The sequence below is a fragment of the Amia ocellicauda genome, chromosome 1 (assembly GCF_036373705.1).
Source record: "Amia ocellicauda isolate fAmiCal2 chromosome 1, fAmiCal2.hap1, whole genome shotgun sequence".
Classification (NCBI taxonomy): Eukaryota; Metazoa; Chordata; class Actinopteri; order Amiiformes; family Amiidae; genus Amia; species Amia ocellicauda.
The window spans coordinates 61,589,344-61,612,375 of record NC_089850.1 but is presented as its reverse complement, the minus strand read 5'-3'; the positions used below and the strand labels follow the sequence as shown (position 1 = coordinate 61,612,375).

Below are 23,032 nucleotides of genomic sequence, written 5' to 3'. Positions count from 1 at the left end.
CCCGGTCCAACACCTCACTGCAGAGCTGCAGGAAGAGAGAAGCCGCGCTCTCCAGGAAGATGAAAAGGTGTATGAGCTATGAGGAACGCTTCCTTTCTTGGGAGGAGGAATAGGGGGCGAGTGCCCAGCTGAGAGAGGAGTTACCCAGGAAACGAAAACCTCTGAGGTGGGAGAGAGAGGGCAACTTGTTAGTCTGGATCTGAGAGAGAGGGAGAAGAAAGAGGAAACATGCCAGGTAAGACATTGCAGAACCAGCCTCAGCATCACTTTCATAGCCTAGTCTCAGACTCGTTCTCTAGAATCATTGTGGATAGTATTGAGAGGTATTTAACTGAGAGGTAGAGTGAGGTCATTCCTGCTCTTTGCAGTGTTGTTTTCCCCACGTGCACATGACACTATCTATAGATTTGTGTTTTGCATTCTCAAACTGGCTGACAGCATGCGGCTTCTGTGCACCCAACAGACAGAACACACAACCACGCTGTACATACAAAAAAAGCCTTCATATAGAGGTAACTCAAGCTCAAACAAGAGCACGCCTCAACACATCCAAAAGGGCTCAAAGGCAAAGGACTGATCGTACAGGAGGTGTGAGAGATGTCTGCTACACTGAACGACTCTGTCATGCTTTGGGGTCTGTGTGAATATGGCAGGAGTTGGTAGTAGCAGTCTGGGAACATTTTCCACTTAAAAACTGCTCAATATGAAGTTCACCGTTGCTGAGAGGGCTGGCAGAACTGTGGCTGACCAGAACTAAAGTCCGAAGCTCAGAGAGTGCAGTACAGGACTCAGGAATGAAAACAGGTGAGACTGTCCGGTTTCCCCAGACCTTGATTTGCAGCAACGATACCTTTATGATGTAAATGTAGAGTCCTAGAGAAGTGCTGGTGAAGATCTGAAGTGAAGGTATGAACAATATGTATGAAGTGACAATAAAATAGATTCACATCTAAGCGGTCTGTTCTTCCAGTGTGAAACACTTAGAGGTTTCTAAGAGCAATGCGCTCAGACGGGGTGTAAACTCTGGCTGGCCACTGCGTCCAAATCAATTGTTCTCTCTCCACCTCGGTGTTTCGGGTCGAGTGTGAGCTCAGGCAGCTGAGAGGAGCCGGGTCACCCTGAGCAGCGCATTTTCAAAACCGTACAGTCCATAAAACAAAATACAAACCAGTCGCTACAGTACACTGCAGAACAATACAGCACAGTAGATTACAGTACAGTGCAGCAGAGATGGAAATAAAATGTAATACTGACAATAGTTTAAACTTTAGTAAATGAGGAACTACAACACCTCCTAGTGGCTGAATAGAAATAGACAGTCAGTGAGTGAGTCTCTCAGTGACCACAGCGCCGCTCCTCTCTGTGTCCACCTCTCCTGTCTTGCAGTGACCACAGCGCCGCTCCTCTCTTTGCAGTCAGCTCTGCCTGTGTCAGCCCGTCTCTATGGCCAGGCTGTGGTCACTGAGCTGGTACTTGGTCGGGATCTGTCTCTGCTTCGTGTCTCTGACAGTGAAGAGACTCTGCAGGGTGGACTCTCTGTTTAGGGCCCAATAACAATCCAGTTTGTTCTGTAATTTAGGGTCACGTTCACATCTAGTCCCCCTGCAAATAACTCAAATCATAGTCACCTTGCAAACTAACCTTTTCTTTTTCAGATATTTTCTTATTCTTTGTAGCTTCCTTTTTATTGCGTGAAAAGCTCTTTGTGCTTTTTCTTTGAATGCACTCCCCGCCAGGTTAAAGCTCCCTGATGCACTGATCATCAGGCGCAGGTGGGTGTAGTGTGCACTGTGTTCGAGGGTGATGTGTGTCTCTCTCTCTCCCCCTCTCTCTGTGTAGGAGTGTGCTTGACCCTCCCTCCATCCCTCTCTCTCTTTCTCTGTCTCTCTGCCTCCTCCCACACCTTGCTCTCTCTCTCTCACGCTTTCTCCCTCTCTCACCGTTTCTGTCTGTCTTTGCGTCTGCCAGAGTCTCAGTCTGTGTGTCTGTTACCCTGTCTCTGTATGTTTGTTTGTCCGTCTCTGTCCCTGTCTTTCTCACTGTCTGTCTGTGTGTCTGGCCATGTGTCTGTCTTTCTCTCTGTCTGTCCGTCTGACAAAGTTTGACTAAAGAATACTGCACTGTATCACACTACATTACACTGTACTACACATTGCTATGTTGCACTGCACTACACTATGCAATATAATGCACTTTACTACACTATAGTAATACTATACTACACTACGCTACACTCCACTACTCTACAGTACTCTACAAAGTACTATACTGCACTACACTACATTGTGCTATACTGCACAACACTACAATACAGACTGCACTACACTACTCCACATTACACTGTAATACACTTTACTACACTATACTACACTACACTAGATTACACTACACAACTCTACACTACAATACACTCCTCTGTACTACTCTGTACAAACAACATAAAAAGAGAAATATATATCCCTCTCTTTCTCATGTTCTCTCTCCATCCCTCCCTCCCTCTCTGGCTTCATCACTCCATCAGCCCACACTAATGTCATTCTGCATGTCTCTATGAGGTTCTCAGCTAATCAGTGTAGGAGTTTTTATGACTCTCAATAAAAGCTATTACCCAGGAGCCCCAGGAGAGCCAGAGAGCAGCAGAGTGAAAGACAAAGTTTGAAATTCCAATACAGGCCAAAAGAACAGCACAGTACAGTCTGAGACAGCTGCCCCGAAACATTCAGTCAGTGTTAATGTGCTGTAGTGTCCAGTCAGTCAGTGTTAATGTACTGTAGTGTCCAGTCAGTCAGTCAGTGTTAATGTGCTGTAGTGTCCAGTCAGTCAGTGTTAATGTACTGTAGTGTCCAGTCAGTCAGTGTTAATGTACTGTAGTGTCCAGTCAGTCAGTCAGTGTTAATGTATTGTAGTGTCCAGTCAGTCAGTGTTAATGTGCTGTAGTGTCCAGTCAGTCAGTGTTAATGTGCTGTAGTGTCCAGTCAGTCAGTCAGTGTTAATGTGCTGTAGTGTCCAGTCAGTCAGTGTTAATGTGCTGTAGTGTCCAGTCAGTCAGTGTTAATGTGCTGTATTGTTCAGTCAGTCAGTCAGTGTTAATGTGCTGTAGTGTCCAGTCAGTGTTAATGTGCTGTAGTGTCCAGTCAGTCAGTGTTAATGTGCTGTAGTGTCTAGTCAGTCAGTGTTAATGTGCTGTAGTGTCCAGTCAGTCAGTCAGTGTTAATGTGCTGTAGTGTCCAGTCAGTCAGTGTTAATGTGCTGTAGTGTCTAGTCAGTCAGTGTTAATGTGCTGTAGTGTCCAGTCAGTCAGTCAGTGTTAATGTGCTGTAGTGTCCAGTCAGTCAGTAAGCAGTCAGTGTATTAACCCTCTCTCTCTCTCCAGGGTAATTAGTAATTTGTCACTCAATCACTTCCCCTAAGACTGTGAGCTCACTTCCCGTGGAGAGAGAGAGAGAGAGGGATAGAGGCAGGTGTCATTTTTAAGGACATGAAGGGACGAGAGAGAGATGGAGACAGAGAGAAAGAGACAGATTCTTCAGAGAGAGAGGGAGAAAGAGAGAGAGAGAGATTACAGTACAGGTCATTAATGTTGTCATGACGTAGGTAACAAATTTCTCTCATTTTGGAACAAACTGAGAGAAACGCAAATAAAAGACAAATCTCTCACTCTATCCCACTCTTTCTCTCCCTCTGTCTTTGTGACTCCCCATGACTTGATCGGTGACCTCATGCTTCTGGGCGTGCTCAGTAGTGGCGGCAGCTGTGCATCCTGCTGTTGCCGCGGTGACCAAAGAGTTTACCCAGTGGTGACATCATCACCTGACAGACAAGATAAACACTGAGACAGAGAGAGAGAGAGAGAGAGAGAGAGAGAGAGAGAGCGAGAGGGATGGAGGGGGGTTAATACTGACACACTGACTGACTGACTGACACAATGACTGACTGACACACAACTGATACACTGACTGACTGACTGACACACTGACTGACTAACTGAATGACACACACTGATTGACTGACACACTGACCAATTGACACACTGACTGACTGACTGACTGACTGACACACTGACACAATGACTGACTGACTGACTGACACACGACTGACACACTGACACAATGACTGACTGACTGACACACGGCTGACACACTGACACAATGACTGACTGACTGACTGACTGACACACGGCTGACTCACTGACACAATGACTGACTGACTGACTGACTGACACACGGCTGACTCACTGACTGACTGACACACGACTGACACACTGACACAATGACTGACTGACACACGACTGACACACTGACACAATGACTGACTGACTGACTGACACACGACTGACACACTGACACAATGACTGACTGACTGACACCCTGACTGGATTCTACAGTACATTAACACTGACAGAGAGAGAGATGAGAGAGAGGGGTTAATGCAGTATTAAGTGGACATACTATAACAGAGAGAAAAAGAGAGAGCTGTTTGTAAAGTGTCATGAGAGAGAGAGAGAGAGAGTGAAAGGGAGCGAGGGACAGAGGGAGAGAGGTAGAGAGAGCGAGAGACCGCAACGACACAGGTAAGAAATTAGACACATTTCAAAAACTTTGAAATTTTAAAACTTTAGTTTTGAATTTAAATGAAAAGTTAATGATAAAGAATTGTATTTCATATACAGTATATATATTATCTATTTACAATGTATATCCACAGTGTCTGCAGTGTCTATCTGCAGTATCTACAGTGTCTGTCTGCAGTATCTAGTGTCTATCTGCAGTATCTTCAGTGTAAATCTGCAGTGTGTACAGTGTCTATCTGCAGTATCTGCTGTATGTAAAGTAACTATCTGCAGTATCTGCAGTATGTACAGTGTCTATCTGCAGTATCTACAGTATGTAGTGTCTATCTGTAGTATCTAGTGTCTATCTGCAGTATGTACAGTATGTACGGTGTCTATCTGCAGTATCTGCAGTGTCTATCTGCAGTATCTACAATGTCTATCTGCAGTATGTAGTCTATCTGCAGTATCTACAGTGTATATCTGCAGTATCTACAGTATGTAGTGTCTATCTGCAGTATGTACAGTGTCTATCTGCAGTATCTACAGTATGATGTGTCTATCTGCAGTATCTACAGTATGTACAGTGTCTATCTGCAGTATCTGCAGTGTCTATCTGCAGTATCTACAGTATGTACAGTGTCTATCTGCAGTATCTGCAGTGTCTATCTGCAGTATCTACAGTATGTACGGTGTCTATCTGTAGTATCTACAGTATGTACAGTGTCTATCTGTAGTATCTCCAGTGTGTACAGTGTCTATCTGCAGTATCTGCAGTGTGTACAGTGTCTATCTGTAGTAACTGCAGTGTGTACAGTGTCTATCTGCAGTATCTGCAGTGTCTATCTGCAGTATCTACAGTATGTACAGTGTCTATCTGCAGTATCTGCAGTGTCTATCTGCGGTATCTACAGTATGTAGTGTCTATCTGTAGTATCTGCAGTGTGTACAGTGTCTATCTGTAGTATCTCCAGTGTGTACAGTGTCTATCTGCAGTATCTGCAGTGTGTACAGTGTCTATCTGTAGTAACTGCAGTGTGTACAGTGTCTATCTGCAGTATCTGCAGTGTCTATCTGCAGTATCTACAGTATGTACAGTGTCTATCTGCAGTATCTGCAGTGTCTATCTGCGGTATCTACAGTATGTAGTGTCTATCTGTAGTATCTGCAGTGTGTACAGTGTCTATCTGCAGTATCTGCAGTGTGTACAGTGTCTATCTGCAGTATCTGCAGTGAGTACAGTGTCTATCTGCAGTATCTGCAGTGAGTACAGTGTCTATCTGCAGTATCTACAGTATGTACAGTGTCTATCTATAGTTTCTCTGCATCTCCAGCGCCTATTCACGTCCCGCTGCGCGTCTCCCTGCCACCCCGCGATGCTGTGGACCCCCGCGGTACCGGCGCCGCTGCTGCCCGGGCCCCGCGCTCTCCTCCTCGGCGCGCTGCTGCTCTGTGTGCCGCTGAGCCCCGCCGGCAGCCGCGCCGCGCCCCCCGCCCCGGCCGCGGAGGTACGGGAGCAGCAGACTCGGATCAGTACTGTTTTACAGCAGCAACAGCAGTGGCAGCTGCTATTGTAGTAGTACTGACATGGCGGTAGTATTAGCAGAGTTGTAGTAGCAGTGTGAGTAAAGGCAGTAATTTACATGATACTGTTATTATTATTTAATAATGATTTAATAATCATAATAAAGGCTATTGTAATTGTTATTAGTAGTAGTACTAGTAGCAATTGTTGAAGTATGTATATATTTAAATTTGTAATAGTAGTAGTTTAGTATCAAATGTAGTTTACAATAAAAATAAATTAATGCAATTGCTAAACATATATGAATATTAATACCGGTATCTCTCCGAGCCCAGCAGCTTCTGCAGGACTTTCTGGAGCAGTACAACGACCTCTTGACCTTAGATGACCTGGTCACCCTTGCCAGGGGGGACTCAAAGGTCGCCCCAAACTGGGCGCAGCCTCCCCCGGCCAATGAGAATGCTTGGTACCGCCTTCTGAAGGACCTGCTGGCCAATCGCAAGAGAGTATTGCCCGACCGGGAGAAGAAGGCGTGGTCGCGGGGCTGCTTTGGCCTGAAGCTCGACCGGATTGGCTCACTCAGTGGGCTGGGCTGCTAGCCATTGGCTGAGGTAGGTGTCAGTCCACTGGATGAGAGCGCTAGAGCAGTACTACAAACACTACGGCAGTACAATAGAGAAGTCTATGGGCATAGCCGTCATGTTTGTAGTTTTTAATTTGTTTTAATTGAGAATATGATCTAAATAGATGGGATGGGGAGAGAGAGAGAGAAAAAGCGAGGGGGGGAAATAGACAGAGGGAGCCAGACATAGTCAGACAAAGAGAAACAGAGTGAGAGAGAGAGACAGACAGACAGAGACAGATAATTTATTCATTTATGTATTTATAAATACATGCATTTATGAACTTATTTACTTAATATTACTCATTGCTTGACTATTTGTGTAAATTATTATCATGTAGTATTCATGTAAATTATTAATTAATATTATTTTTAAATTGTTTTAAATTACATTTTTGTATTTACTTATTAATCTCTCTCAATATAGATATACAAACAGAGAGAGAGAGAGAGAGAGAGAGAGAGAGAGAGAGAGAGAGAGAGAGAGAGAGAATTGGTCCTACAGTCACTCTCCTGTTCCTATTGTTCCAGGTGCTCTGCTCACCCTCTCACCCTCCGTTGAGTTCTAGAACACCCTAGAATATGTTCCAGGAACAGCCCGATGCTTCTAGAACAGTGCTTCTAGAACCCAGCAGCTGCCTCGGGCACAGTGTGGGACCCCTCCAGCCTCCTCTCCTGTCTGTCTTCCCCTCTTTTCCTCTTTGTGTTATTGTACCTCCTGATTTGTCCTTCTCTCCCTACTTCTGTCTTTCTTTCTCCCTTTTCACTGCACCTTCACTCTCTATTTCCTGCCATATGTCCATCTTCCAATTCTTCCTCTGTCTATCTCTCCTTCTTTCTATCTTTTGGCTATTTTTATGTTTTGCTTATTTTTCTCTCACTTTTTCTCTCTTCTGCTTTGTTCTGCTTCCACTTTCACCTGCCTTCTCACTTCTCCCTCTCTCTCTCCCTCTTTTCTTCTCTCTGTGAAGCTGATGAACAGACTGTGTTGTTGTGTAGGGTTCTGTAGTGTTGTGTGCTGCTGTGTCTGAATTGTGTTGCTGTAACTGTGGAATTGTGAGTTGTACTGGTTATATACAGATTGATGTGGCTTTATTTTGTATCTGGCTGCTTTTGTGTCAGAGATGCAGGATTGTGTAGATATTATTGCCTCTAGCCTGGGCCCTATAGTACAATATACTATAGCCATATACTATAGTCCAATATAGGCCTTATATCGCTATACTATACAATACTGTAGTATACTATACTATAGTCCAATATAGACCCTATAGCCATGTCCTATACTATACTATACTATTGTCAAATACCATCTCTATACTACAGTCTATACTCTACTCTATACTATTGAACTATAGTGTAGTTCAATATAGAGCCTAAAACTATACTATACAGTACACCAGACACCAATAATATAATGATGATGATGATGATGATAATAATAATATCTCACTCAGTAGAGCTGTATGAAAGAGTACAGCACCTACTGACAGAGGGAGGGATGGAGGGAGAGAGTTTCTTACTGTAGAAAGTATACTGTTTTTACTGCATTTCTATGCTGATTGTAACTGATTGTATTGTGCTGATTTAACACAGTGACTTGTGTCAGATTGTAATAAAGTGCCGCATAATTGTCTAGATGGATGAGACTGAGCCTGCGAAGATGATAAAGACTACATATCCCAAGAGCCTCTGCATGAGACATGTCTCCTATGGCGGGGCACTGGGGGACAGGCAGTTCTGGTCATGAAGCCAGAGAATATGTGCAACACTGAGATGCTATACAGTACACTCTCAGACACACCATTACTACATATCCCATGAGCCTCTGCACACAAAGACAATACAATTCCCATGCTGTCCTAGGGCAGAGCAGTACTACAGGCAGTGGGGCTTGGCTGCAAGTGCTAATGGGAATTGCAGTATTTAATACTGTAATATAAAAACTTAATTTAATTAGCTGAGAGTACAAGAGCTTAGTACGCTGCCAGTCTTGAAGACATACATTTCCCATGCTGCCCTGGGGGAATAGCAGTACTTAGGTCACTAGGGCCCAGCTGCAGGTGCTCATGGGAAATGCAGTATTGCAGAAAATCAGAGTCTAAAGGAATTATTTGGTACTGTATAATTTATTTAAATAATATATACACCTAAAAATAATACAAACAGTCATTATCAATAACATCTGTTATTTAAATAATAATAATAACCATTTAAAATATATTGCACTACATACAATGTTAATATTAGTGTTGATTTCCTCGTCCAGGGCAACGTGCTGACAGGAGACATCTGGAGGCATCGCAAAAGTGCAGTAGTACAACGAGGGCAGACAGAGTTCAGCTGAGTGCCAGGTGTGCTAAAGGAAGCAGGGGGGAGAGGAGAAGTCACAGGGAAAGAAGTGCTGCCCTCAGTAACCAGGAGCATGAGGGAGCGCAATTCAGTGAGATATTGTGTCAGAGCATGTTGTTTCTTTACAATGGTCTTAATATTTACATTCTGAACATACACATGAGGGTCTGCGAGTCTCGTGCTCCTGGCACTGTTGTTGGGAATTGTAGTTCAGAGATCATTGGCAGCACTGCAGTCCAGACCCTCCCCCTCCCGGCTGCTGCGGCGGCTCCGAGATCTGATTCGCTGCAGCTCAGAGATCGTCAGTCTGCGCCCCATCCTGGCCCCTCCCTCCTTTGGGGGGCGGTCGAGGACATCATCAGGGCCGGTGCTGTCAGGAACCAGCCTGATGAAGACCTCATCACAGCCCAGCCAATCAGAGCCCGCCTCCGAGCTGCGAAAGAGAGAGACAGGGAGGTAATAAAACTGATACACTACAGCACATTTACACTGACTGACTGACCGACTGGACACTACAGTACATTAACACTGACTGACTGGACACTACAGCACATTAACACTGACTGACTGGACACTACAGTACATTAACACTGACTGACTGGACACTACAGTACATTAACACTGACTGACTGACTGGAAACTACAGCACATTAACACTGACTGACTGACTGGACACTACAGCACATTAACACTGACTGACTGGACACTACAGTACATTAACACTGACTGACTGGACACTACAGCACATTAACACTGACTGACTGACTGGACACTACAGTACATTAACACTGACTGACTGACTGGACACTACAGCACATTAACACTGACTGACTGGACACTACAGCACATGAACACTGACTGACTGACTGGACACTACAGTACATTAACACTGACTGACTGGACACTACAGCACATTAACACTGACTGGACACTACAGCACATTAACACTGACTGACTGGACACTACAGCACATTAACACTGACTGACTGACTGGACACTACAGCACATTAACACTGACTGACTGGACACTACAGCACATGAACACTGACTGACTGACTGACTGGACACTACAGTACATTAACACTGACTGACTGGACACTACAGCACATTAACACTGACTGACTGACTGGACACTACAGCACATTAACACTGACTGACTGGACACTACAGTACATTAACACTGACTGACTGACTGGACACTACAGCACATTAACACTGACTGACTGACTGGACACTACAGTACATTAACACTGACTGACTGGACACTACAGGACATTAACACTGACTGAGAGACAGACAGGCTCACACTCTTTCTCACCTGTATCTTCTCTTCTTCTCCTCATCCCTCCATTCTGGGGCCCCCCTGTGTGCGTAGCCCCTGATGAACTCCAGGTCCTCTCCTCCATCTCTATCCTCCTCCTCCTCCTCCTCCTCCTCTACCCTCTCTCCATCACTGGATGAGAAGGAGGGAGAGGGGGAAGAAGAGGCTGAGGAGGAGAAGTCCCTCTCTCTGTCCCTCCTCCCCTCCCCCTCCTCCTCCCATGCTTCCCTCTCTTGCCCCCAAACCCCATCTCTCTCCACCTCTCCCCCTGCCACCTCCCTCCTCCTCCTCCTGCCCCTCTCCTCGGAAGTGCTCTCCCACTCTCCCTCCTTCTGTCTCTGCCCCCTCTCGCCCACTCTCTCCCTCTCCCTCCCTCCATCCTGCTCTCTCTCCCTCTCCCTGGTCTGGGCCCTCCGCAGCAGGAGCTCCAGAGATAAGATTCTCTCCTCCCCTTCACTCCCCCTCTCTTTTCTCCCTCTCCCTCTAGTTCTCTCCTCCCTCTCTCTCTCTCTCTCTGTGCTGTTCACATTCTCCTCTGAGTTCCAGGTTTGGGCTGCTGAAATCCCATCAGACGCTCCCTGGGCAACTATGTCAGAACTAGAGGCCGACCTTTGGGGCACTATCTCAGGCAGCCTTCCTCCTCCTCCTGTCTCTCTTTTTGGGGTCCTAGGGATGCTTGCCTTAGTCAAGAACATTTCTGCCGCCTGCCTGTCTGAGGTCCTCGGCTTGGGCACCTTCTCAAGCAGTCTTGTGTCGGCACTTGGGTTCCCTGACACAGGTGTCTCCAGGGGCAGCCCTCTGGAGTCCTTCCATCCTGATCCCTCTTTCCTGCACTCAGGCACTTTCCCAGGCGGCCCTGCTGGCACCCCCAAGGACCCCTCTCCCTCTGCATCTCTCTCTCTCTCTCCCAGAGCTCTGTGGGAGTTTCGATCGGGTGCCTGCAGGAACAACCCGCCTCTGTGAGTCCTTCTCAGGCTGGAGTCAGAATCGGAGTTGGAGTTTGAGTTGGGCACTTGGTGGACAGCTTCAAAGCCTGTGAACCTGTGATGTCCCGCCTCTCCCCTCCTCCTCTGCAGCTCAGAGGTCAAGGAGGGCAGCAGGAAGGGGCTCTGCTGGGAGGTCAAAGGTCGCCTCCTCCTCAGCCCCGGTGACCTCCTGAAAGAACCCTTCTGAGATCCGCCCTCCTCCCGTGATTGGCTGGCTCCGACTTCCCATTGGCTGCCCCCAGACTCCAATTGGTCGTTGAGGCTGGGGGAGGGTGAGTCTTCGGCTTCTGATTGGCCGGCTGACCTGTAGCCTTGGAGACCTGTAGAGTTGGAGTTCCAGGTGACTCTGCGCTCCTGTCCGCCCGACAACACAATCTCCCTCCCCTCCCATTGGCTGTTGTTGCTGCCCCTTATCCACGTCCTGACCCCCTCCTCATAGTTGTATTCCCATTGGCTCCCAGCAGGGTCTCCCAGTTCCATTGTTGGATCGCCTCTGGTCAAGCTTCTGGTTGTTGATGGCAGCAGCAGCCCTGCCTCTGATTGGCTGGGCCAGCTCAGCTCTGCTCTGTGGTGGAGCGAGTTTTCCAATGGGCTCCCGATTTCCTGCGACAGGAAATCCCTGCTCTCTGATTGGCCGAGCCCAGGCTGTGGCAGGTTACTGTGGATTACTGGGCCCCTGTGTTGGTCTGTGTGCCTGTACTCCCTCATCTTCCTCAGAGCCTCTCTCTCGTGCATCTCAGCCAGAGACTCCTGGAGAGAGAGAGAAATATTAAACCAAATTAAACCAAATTAAATATTAAACCAACACCTCAATCACTCTTATCTGGCCCATTGGGAAACCAACACTAAAACACAGAACAAACTTGAGCGCTATCAGACCCTCAATCGAAAATACAGCCTGGTAGAGTCTCTTCACTGTTAGAGACATGAAGCAGAGACGGATCCTGACCAAGTACCGGCCCAGTGACCACAGCCTGGCCAGAGAGACGGGCCGACACAGGCAGAGCTGACTGGCCAGAGAGAACAGGCTGTGCAGTGTGCAGTGTTGTGCAGTGCTGTGTAGTGTGCAGTGTTGTGCAGTGTTGTGTAGTGTGCAGTGTTGTGCAGTGTTGTGTACCTGTGTGGTGTGTATGGCCGCCAGCCAGTCGGCGCAGGCCTCAGGGGTGGAGGTGTAGAGTGTGTACACATTGACGGCACAGCCCAGCTCACTCACCTCCACACACAGGAAGGAACCTGAGGGGCGGAGAGAGACATGGACACTCGTAACAACAACAACAACAATTAAAAACGCAGATGATAGCGATGATGATAAAAATTAGAATTGTAACAACAATAAACACAAAGAGAAAGACAGGGACAGACGGTCCAGAACAGGCACACAGATGAAGACAAAGACAGAGACAGTGATGACAGTGAAGGTCGGAGAGTGGGGGTGTGATTACAGTGAGGGGCGTGGTTACAGTATGAAAGTGGGTGTGGTTACAGTAGGAGAGTGAGGGTGTGGTTACAGTAGGAGAGTGGGGGTGTGATTACAGTGAGGGGCGTGGTTACAGTAGGAAAGTGGGGTGTGGTTACAGTAGGAGAGTGAGGGTGTGGTTACAGTGAGGGGGCGTGGTTACAGTAGGAAAGTGGGGTGTGGTTACAGTATGAAAGTGGGGTGTGGTTACAGTAGGAGAGTGGGGTGTGGTTACAGTAGGAGAGTGGGGGTGTGGTTACAGTAGGAGAGTGGGGGTGTGATTACAGTGAGGGGCGTGGTTACAGTAGGAAAGTGGGGTGTGGTTACAGTAGGAGAGTGAGGGTGTGGTTACAGTGAGGGGGCGTGGTTACAGTGAGGGGGCGTGGTTACAGTAGGAAAGTGGGGTGTGGTTACAGTATGAAAGTGGGGTGTGGTTACAGTAGGAGAGTGGGGTGTGGTTACAGTAGGAGAGTGGGGGTGTGGTTACAGTAGGAGAATGGGGGTGTGGTTACATTGAGGGGCGTGGTTACAGTATGAAAGTGGGGTGTGGTTACAGTATGAGAGTGAGGGTGTGGTTACAGTAGGAGAGTGAGGGTGTGGTTACAGTGAGGGGGCGTGGTTACAGTAGGAAAGTGGGGTGTGGTTACAGTATGAAAGTGGGGGTGTGGTTACATTGAGGGGCGTGGTTACAGTAGGAAAGTGGGGTGTGGTTACAGTAGGAGAGTGAGGGTGTGGTTACAGGGGTCGCGCAGAGGTCGGCAGTGAACCCGGTGCAGGTGCAGGGGGGGACGTGTCACTCGCAGCCGATCAGACTTCCTGTGGGAGCGACAGAGCAGCAGCACGTCTGAGAACAGCAGCACCGACAACTCCACCTGAGAGAGGGAGAGAGGGAGAGGGGGAGAGGGGGAAGGGATGGAGAGTGAGAGAAGGTGAATATTTACACACTGGACACTACAGTATATGAACACAAATTTGCCGCGTTGATGTAAGAAGTAAAATGGCCACAAGGCACTCAGGAATAAAGGAAGTGGGAGTGGCTCTGACCTTGCTGTCCTTCTTGTCTCGGATCTTCAGTGTCTCCTCCAATAGGAGCTTGCGGATGTCATTAGGCCCCGCCCCCACAATGGGGCTGGTAAGGTCGATTTGACAGAATTTTCGGAGCTGCTGAATTATTCATGAGACACGACATCACTGATTTTAACAGCTCCTAATTTTAATAATAATAATAATAATGCTTCTAATGTTATAATTTCAATCATTATAATAATAAAAATTGTATTGTATTCTACATTGCACTACTCCATACTCTAGTACAGGGGCTCCTCCAGGACCAGGGTTGATATACAGTATATACGGTATTACAATGTTATAATATATTGTGATACACTCCCTTTCTCCCTCTCTGCCTCCCCAGCTGCCTCTGTCTCTCTCTGTCTCTCTCTCTGTCTCTCTCTCTGTCTCTCTCTCTCTCACCCTGTCCAGCTCCTCTCCTCCTCCCTCCAGCAGCTGGTATCCCTCTATCCGCTGGGCTGTCTCTCGCAGGCTGCTCTGGTCGGCTCGGGTCTGCAGGTATGTGTTCACTGCGGCCAGGAAAGAGTTAACGCTGACCAGCTGAGAGAGAGGGGGGAGAGTTAATGCTATACAACAGACATACACTGTGTCCAGTGCAGTGTGTTACAGTGCAGGGTGTCGCAGTGCAGTGCATCACAGTACCATGTCGGTCAGGGCCTGGGCCGTGCCTGTGTGCTCAGTCCAGCTCCGCACTGCCTGCAGTAACAGGGGGTACTTGGTGATGCGCTGGTGGGGGCGGGCCTGCATGTCTCCCACCCGCATCCGCCCACACAGTCTGTGAGTCTCCACCCACTGAGGGAGAGAGGGAGAGACAGAGGGAGGGAGAGAGGGAATAGCAAGTGTTAACAAGTTCACAATGAGACAGTAGTGATAATGTAAATGTGTTAATGAGCTGGGAGAAAACATGCTAAGGAGCAGTGTGTTAACCAGCAGTGTGTTAATTTGAGAGATGTATTCATGAGCTGTGTCTGTTAACGAGCAGTGTGTTAATGAGGTGGGAGTTAATGACTGGGGTGTTAATGAGAAGAGTGTTAACAAGCAGGTTTTCATGAGCGGAGTGTGAGTGAGTGGTGTGTTAACAATGGGGTATTAAGGAGCGGGTATGAGTGAGTGGGGTGTTAAGGATGGGGTGTTAAGGTGTGGGTGTTAAGGAGCGGGTGTGAGTGAGTGGGTGTTAAGGATGGGGTGTTAAGGTGTGGGTGTTAAGGAGCGGGTGTGAGTGAGTGGGTGTTAAGGATGGGGTGTTAAGGTGTGGGTGTTAAGGAGCAGGTGTGAGTGAGTGGGTGTTAAGGATGGGGTGTTAAGGTGCGAGTGTTAAGGAGCGGGTGTGAGTGAGTGGGGTGTTAAGGAGCGGGTGTGAGTGAGTGGGTGTTAAGGATGGGGTGTTAAGGATGGGGTGTTAAGGTGTGGGTGTTAAGGAGCGGGTGTGAGTGAGTGGGTGTTAAGGAGCGGGTGTGAGTGAGTGGGGTGTTAAGGAGCGGGTGTGCTGGGCCTCACAGTGAGGAACATGTGGAAGTGGGGGTTACTGCTGGTCTGAGAGCGTGTGAATTCCCCCAGCGCCTCCTCCTCCGAGCAGTACTGCATATAGCACTGGAACCTGCTGGAGAACTGGAGACGGACAGAGAGAGAGAGAGAGATGGGGAGAGAGGGGGAGAAGGTCGGGGAGGGAGACAGAGAGAGGGGGACCGGGTGAGATGGGGAGGGAGACGCAGAGAGGAAGAGGAGAGGGGAAGTTGGTTATTAATAAGTGACAATTGATTACTGATAACTGTGTCTGTCTGTCAGTCAAGGATGATTGGTTGGCGACTGACTGGCTCACCGTCTTGAAGCCACGCCACAGCCGCAAGGGGTCCAGGGGCCGGCCGGTCGACCTCACTTCCTGTAGCAGCGGTAGTATCACTTCCTGCCAGAATTGGCAGTGGGCGCGGAGGAGGGAGGGAACATTGGAGAACAAGAAATCAGGCCTAACCTGAGAGAGAGAGAGAGAGAGAGAGAGAGTTTATACAGAATTTGAAGATTGACTGACACACACACTGACTGTGTAACACTGTGCCATTCTCACACACTGACACACCAACTGACTCACACTCTGACACACTGACACACTGACAAAATGACACACTGACTGAGTGACACTCTGACTCACATCCAGCAGGAATCCGCTCTGGTGCAGGTTCAGCAGCGCTGCGATCACCAGCTGCACAGGGATCAATATCACAATCAATACCCCAAATCAATGCCACCACAGCGGATAATAACAACAGGAATATCAATCATTATAAAAGCAGGACATTACAGCCATGAATACATTAATAGTGTTAAAAGATAATAATAATAAAGACCAATTACCAGAATGAATATGTTAAGGGAATAGATTAAGGTGCAAACTAAGTGTTAATTAATGAAGGTGTGAATAATGTTAATTTGTTGTTAGTTGTTTCTGATAATTAGAGGTGTTAATTACATGTTAATTGGCACTGATGTTAGTGGCAGCTCTGGGGCTGCACAGTGACTAATGACAGGAAAGATTAAGTGTTCATTAATTATGAGAATTATTAGTTAATTGTCAGTGTGTTGGTGACAACACTGACTGAATAATTAATACAATTATGCTAATATATGTACATAAGGTGTTCATTGGCACACACTTCAGTGACAACTCTTAAGGACAGTAATGAGGCAGTCAAATATGCACATTATGTGTTAATTAGTAGTAAATTGGCCATGAGGTCATTGGGGACTCTAAGGCTGAGTAATGACAGTGCTGAAGATATTAATTAGGCATGAATTAAGTGCTAATTAGTGGTTAATTGGCACTGACGTCAGTGATGACTCTCAGGCTGCGCAGGTAGTTGAGCTCAGTCTGGATCAGCTCCCACAGCGCCTCCTGCTGGAGACGACACGAGCGCGAGAGGGACTGGGGAGAGGGTACAGTACTGTAGTCAGTGTGTCAGTCAGTCAGTGTGTCAGTCAGTGTGTCAGTCAGTCTGTGTGCCAGTCAGTTAGTACCGTATGATTGTGGACGATGTTTGTCCAGCTGTACTCCAGGGTCTCCTCCCCCTTGACCCCCCCAACCTCCCAGTGACTCCGCAGCTGTTCAGGGAGCCGAGGCAGCCCCAGCATACTGAAGGATCCCAGCCGGTCCCTCAGAGCCTCCAGCTGAGTGAGACAGAGGTCAATACAGAGTATACTGAACACTACAGCACATTAACACTGACTGACTGACTGAACACTACAGCACATTAACACTGACTGACTGACTGGACACTACAGCACATTAACACTGACTGACTGACTGACTGGACACTACAGCACATTAACACTGACTGACTGGACACTACAGTACATTAACACTGACTGACTGACTGGACACTACAGTACATTAACACTGACTGACTGGACACTACAGCACATTAACACTGACTGACTGACTGGACACTACAGCACATTAACACTGACTGACTGGACACTACAGCACATTAACACTGACTGACTGACTGGACACTACAGCACATTAACACTGACTGACTGGACACTACAGCACATTAACACTGACTGACTGACTGGACACTACAGCACATTAACACTGACTGACTGGACACTACAGTACATTAACACTGACTGACTGGACACTACAGCACATTAACACTGACTGACTGACTGGACACTACAGCACATTAACACTGACTGACTGGACACTACAGCACATTAACACTGACTGACTGACTGGACACTACAGCACATTAACACTGACTGACTGGACACTACAGTACATTAACACTGACTTGACACTCTGTATTTTTTGTTACCTCTGGGATCTTGTCTCCCTGGCTGAACAGGACATTGTGCAGGGCGGTCCGGGGTTTGGACATTCCCTGGCGCTGAGTGGCAAATTCTGGAATCTTCTTGTGGACTCTCGACTTCTGTTAATAATAATAACAATAATAATAATAATAATAATAATAATAATAATAATAATAATAATAATAATAGTGCTACTGCTTGTGCTGCTACTACTATTATTACACTACTATTACTGAAGTTATTACTATTTCTGCTACTACATCTATTAATGCTGCTGCTACTGCTAAGCCTAGTGCAAGTACAGCTATACATAACTACTACCACTGCTGCCACTGTTACTCAGAATAACTGTCACACTCACTCACCTGGTACCCCACAGTCCTGAATCTGTGTTTCTCCCCCTTGTGGTTGACAGCGCGTCCTGCAGCCCACCGCCCATCCACTGCGTCTGCCTGTTTCTGCTTCTCCCTCTCCTTCTCCTTGTCCCTCGCTCCCTCCCCCTCCACCTCTGCCTCTCCCTCCATCGCAGCCTCACCCTCTTTCTCCCCCTCTCCCACTCTTGGCTCCCCTTCCTGCGAGTCAGTTCCTGTAGCTGGCATCGCATGACTTCCTGTCTCTGCTTTCCTGGGTTTGGAGGATTGGCTCAGCAACCTCTCCATGATTAATAAATAATAATTATGATTATGATAATACTAATACTAATGAGAGAAACAGCGCCCCCTCACTCTGTACAGATGCAGCAGGGGAACTGCAGCTCATTGGAATATGACTGTAAACAACATTGTCAATATGTACATGATCAATGTAGTTTCTATAGAGTGCATCCACAGTGTCTATTTACAGCATCTGTAGAGTGTTCGTCTACAGTATCTACAGTGTTTATCCACAGTATATTCAGTATCTATCTAGTGTCCACAGTCTATACTGCTAGTGTCTGAATTATCTGAATCTATCTTGTCTATCATTTTTGCATTGTTCCCATCATGCATTGAAGCCAGCTGCTCTTGTATTTAATTTCCCCCATTATGTAACTTTCTGTGAAAAAAAAGGAAATGACTGACTGAGTGATACACTGACTGACACACTGACTGACTGACTGACTGACTGACACACTGACTGACACACCGACACACTGACTGACTGACTGACTGACACACCGACACACTGACTGACTGACACACTGACTGACTGACTGACTGACACACTGACTGACACACCGACACACTGACTGACACACTGACTGACACACCGACACACTGACTGATTGACTGACTGACTGACTGATACACTGACACACTGACCGACACATTAAGTAATTGACTGACTTACTCACTGTGTGTTACAAGTTTCATGCATTAAAGAAAACTTTAGAAACTATTTTCTAACAAGGACATCAACACAGTCCAGTCACTATAACTGCCTCATTTCAACACACTGAAATCAGCTGGAAACACACACAACACTACACTATTGATTTCCATACATTACATAGACAATATTACATTTATTACCTTACAGCGAAAAGAAAAGAGATACAGATGTTTGCCAATCCCAGTTTCCCACTCTCAGTGTCTCTCACAGCCTCTCTCCCTCTCTGCCTCCCTCCCTCTCACTCTGAGCTAAACTAGAATAACAAGACAAACTGGATTCTGTACATTCTCTCTCTCTCTCTCTCTCTCTCTCTCTCTCGGTTTGTGTGGTCTCATCTATTCATCTGTTTTCCTGTCATTTATGGGGCTGTCTGTTTGTGTCCCTATTATCTTTCTCTTGAATTCACTTTGTGAATAGAGACAAACACACACACAGGGCTGGCCCTCCCATTAGGCAAGATTAGGCCTCTTCCTATCGCGGCACTTGAATTTGAGGCGGCATTTTGACAATTGGCTGCCACCCTCCAGCGCCCCTGATCAGCGGGACCCTGGCCACCAGTTCAGCTCGGCTGCAGTCCCGCCCGCACGCCATTCCCGCTTCTCCCGTAGTTCACTGCCACTGTCCTTGGCAACTATGACAGTTTGTGTGTTTATATGGGATAATCCAATTGTGAAACATTCATAGAAATGAATCTGCCAATTCAATGATTGTTTTGTTTTTACGTTTGTGTGTGATGAAGACAATCAGTGATTAAGGCAGTAGCCTAACCTAGCCTGCTAACGTTTGCTAGCTTCTACCAGTGGATGTAATTTTTGCTAAAAGTAAGCTATTTGCACTTTGTTTGCACTTATGTTGTAAGTTGCCCTGGATAAGGGTGTCTGCCAAGAAATAAAAATAATAATAAGAATAAGAATAATATAGAGATTTGAAACAATTTGCTACCATGTCTAAGAAACAAAAATGGCAGCATTTTTTTGTCTTGCCTAGGGCAGCAGAAAGTCCAGGGCCGGCCCTGCTCACACACTCACTCACTCTCTCTCACACACACAATCACTCACCCATACACACACAATTAACAAGCTCTCCTCCAAATTAGAGGAATGCAGAGAAGCAACATTACACAGACACACACCCTCAGTCTCCCGCCCTGTCTCTCTGTCCTGATGTGTCCCTCCCTCTGTCTGTCTCTCCTGGGGTCTCTCCCTCCCTCCAGCTCTCCCTCTCCAGTCTTTCTCTCTGTCCCTCTGTCTGTCTCCTACTCTCACTCTCCTTCCCTCTCTCCTACTGTCAATAATAATTACATTTGTTGAGACCAGGAATGTCCTGTTAATGAATATATATTGAGGATAGAGAGAAACAGAGTGAGAGAGAAATGGGAGAGGGGCAGGAATAGCGATAGAGACAGACAGACACAGAGAGAGAGAGAGAGAGAGAGAGAGAGAGATGGGAGAGGGGCAGAAGAGCGAGAGAGACAGAGATGCACTTTCTCCCGTGAAAAATACTCCCAAACACGGGACAATTTTATTAATAAAATCACTCTCTCCATCCCACAATTCCCAAAAATGACAAACACAGAAAAACTGTCGGTCGTGCTGGGAGAGGGACACACAGCCCCACTGGCTGCCCAATATGTGTCCACCTGTCACAGCCTGAGGGACAGCGCGTGACACCAGCCTGAGGGCAGTGTCCAGTGTATAGACACCGTGCCTGCTTGAGGGAGGACGGGGGGAACCTGTTGTTTGCATTTGTGTTGTATGAGGGTGGAGGGTGGGGAGTGGTATATAAATATATGTATGTCCTGTATTGTTTAAATAGTTACATTTTTTTTTTTTCTGATAATGCTTTGGCAATACTAATGTATAAGTGTCATGCCAATAAAGCAATTTTAATTTGAGAGAGAGATGGGAGAGGGGCAGGAAGAACAAGAGAGACAGAGAGATACTGAGATACTACGCCTACAGTATATACAACAATTTTATGCAAAACGTCTGTAAACAGAAGTTAAAACGTCAGTGTCATTCCTGTATTACTTGTTCCCAGGGCCCTGTTCGTGTCTGTCAAGGTTTAGTCAGCACTGACATCAATGAGCCGTGTCAATAAAGCTTCACTGAATTGAATGTGAATTGCAAGAGAGACGGCGCCCCCCTCACTCCAAACAGGCACTGCAGCTCGCCAGCACACACAACAACAGCACAGAGAGAAAGAGCGACAACAACAAAAAACACACAAAAAAGTTATTTAAAAATCAATTTTATTAATTTTGTAAAATACAAAATTGTGAGTTCGATTTTAACTACAAAAATATGATGGAAAACCTCCATCTCTGTCCCTGATCCCTGCTGCCCTGCTCGTTCCCCATCCCTCTCTCCCACCCCCTGCTCTCAGCCCTTCTCTGCCTCCTCCTCCCTCTCTCTCCCTCCCTCCCTCCCTGAAGCACCAATTCACCGTAAAGAACAACTGTGATCATTACAGCAGACTACACACACACACACACACACACACACACACACACAGTAAGTCGAGTGTGTGTGTGTGTGTGTGTGTGTGTGCGTGTGTGTGTTAGTAGAGCATGTCCTAAAACAGTGTTTCTCAAACGTTCTTGTCCTGCGGACCACCCGGCTCCCCAACCCCTGGTGACAAAACGCAGAGGCCCAGGTCTCAATGCCAGGAACACAGATTTGTATCACTGGAACAGAAGAGCTTTATATTTATTTGTTTTTTTAATGCATTGTTTAAACACAAACCCAATTATTTCTTATGGGGGGGCGTTCAGAGGGTATCCCACCATTACATCTCATTGCATCAGCCCATGGGCCCGGCGCGGCCCGGTCCGCCTGCAGGTCCCTTTGAGAACCACTGGTGTGCAGCACAAGCAGTAAGATATAAAATATATATATACAAGATTAATGCTAAAAAAAATGGAAGTGAACTACAGTGCCATAGTATAATTAGACTGTAGTGTGGCTCCACAGACTCCAGACCGCCTGTGTGTGTGTGTGTGTGTATATATGTCTCTCTCTCTGTGTGTGTGTGTGTATGTCTCTCACTGTGTGTGTGTGTATATGTCGCTCTCTCTGTGTGTGTATATATATCTCTCTCTCACTCTCTGTATGTCTCACTCTGTGTGTGTGTATATGTCTCTGTGTGTGTGTGTATATATGTCTCTCTCTGTGTATATGTCTCTCACTCTGTGTAGTGTATATGTCTCTCTCTCTGTGTGCGTGTGTATATGTCTGTGTGTGTGTGTGTGTGTGTGTATGTCTCTCACTCTGTGTATGTGTGTGTGTGTGTATGTCTCTCACTCTGTGTATGTGTGTGTGTGTATGTGTCTCTCTGTGCGAGTGTATGTCTCTCTCTCTGTGTGTGTGTGCATGTGTTTTACAGACAGACAAACACCTGACAACATCCCACTGAAACCAGTCTAGTCTGACCGGCAACCGTTAATGACACGGAGCCAATCGACAAACCGATAACGTCACAGGAGGAGAGAGAGAAAGAGAAAAAGAAGGGGAGAACTGTACACACTCTCTCTATTTATCTACATCTATCTGTTCTCCTCTTCTCCATCTCTGGATTAATGCTGGGAATAGAGAGAACAGTCTGCACATAGCATGCTGGGAAATGTAGTCTTTGTTTGCCTTCCACTGCCAGCTGCAATGCAGATGTGTCTCTATATTGGTATTCACAGTGTGGATGTGGACCAGAAATGTGATTAAAATACTGAAAAATTGGTTATATTGGTTGGTAATTGGTTATATCTATATTGTCCCTCTCCCTCTCCCTCTCTCTCTCTCTCAATCCCATACCAGCTGGACCGCCCACACACAGAACAGTCACAAGCACCCCTATAATAATGGCCAATACTAAAAATATACTTTACCTTCCCACTGCGATATAAAAATACACACCTCTCCTCCACCCTCTCTCACCCCACCCCATCCCCTCCCCTCCCCTCCCCTCCCCTCCCTCCCTCCC

The 23,032-nt window shown here is 46.8% G+C and overlaps 2 protein-coding genes across 2 annotated transcripts; one reads left to right on the top strand and one right to left on the bottom strand.

Annotated features, from left to right (window-relative positions):
• The first annotated feature begins 6,136 nt into the window (after positions 1-6,136).
• nppcl (natriuretic peptide C-like) lies at positions 6,137-6,673 on the top strand. The gene is made up of 2 exons (XM_066714528.1): positions 6,137-6,142; positions 6,410-6,673. Exons 1-2 carry the CDS (start codon positions 6,137-6,139, stop codon positions 6,671-6,673), a joined length of 270 nt encoding a protein of 89 aa, XP_066570625.1.
• A 2,133-nt stretch (positions 6,674-8,806) lies between these two features.
• plekhg6 (pleckstrin homology domain containing, family G (with RhoGef domain) member 6) lies at positions 8,807-19,287 on the bottom strand. Its single transcript, XM_066712372.1, has 15 exons — positions 19,198-19,287; positions 18,052-18,721; positions 17,692-17,805; positions 16,892-17,041; positions 16,704-16,799; positions 16,029-16,079; positions 15,702-15,851; positions 15,380-15,490; positions 14,525-14,674; positions 14,285-14,422; positions 13,856-13,975; positions 13,551-13,683; positions 12,473-12,588; positions 10,367-12,105; positions 8,807-9,481 (listed from the first exon to the last, which is right to left on the bottom strand). The coding sequence occupies exons 2-15, from the start codon at positions 18,343-18,345 to the stop codon at positions 9,259-9,261; spliced, it is 3,585 nt and encodes a 1,194-aa protein (XP_066568469.1). The 5' UTR covers positions 18,346-18,721; positions 19,198-19,287; the 3' UTR covers positions 8,807-9,258.
• Positions 19,288-23,032: the final 3,745 nt, after the last annotated feature.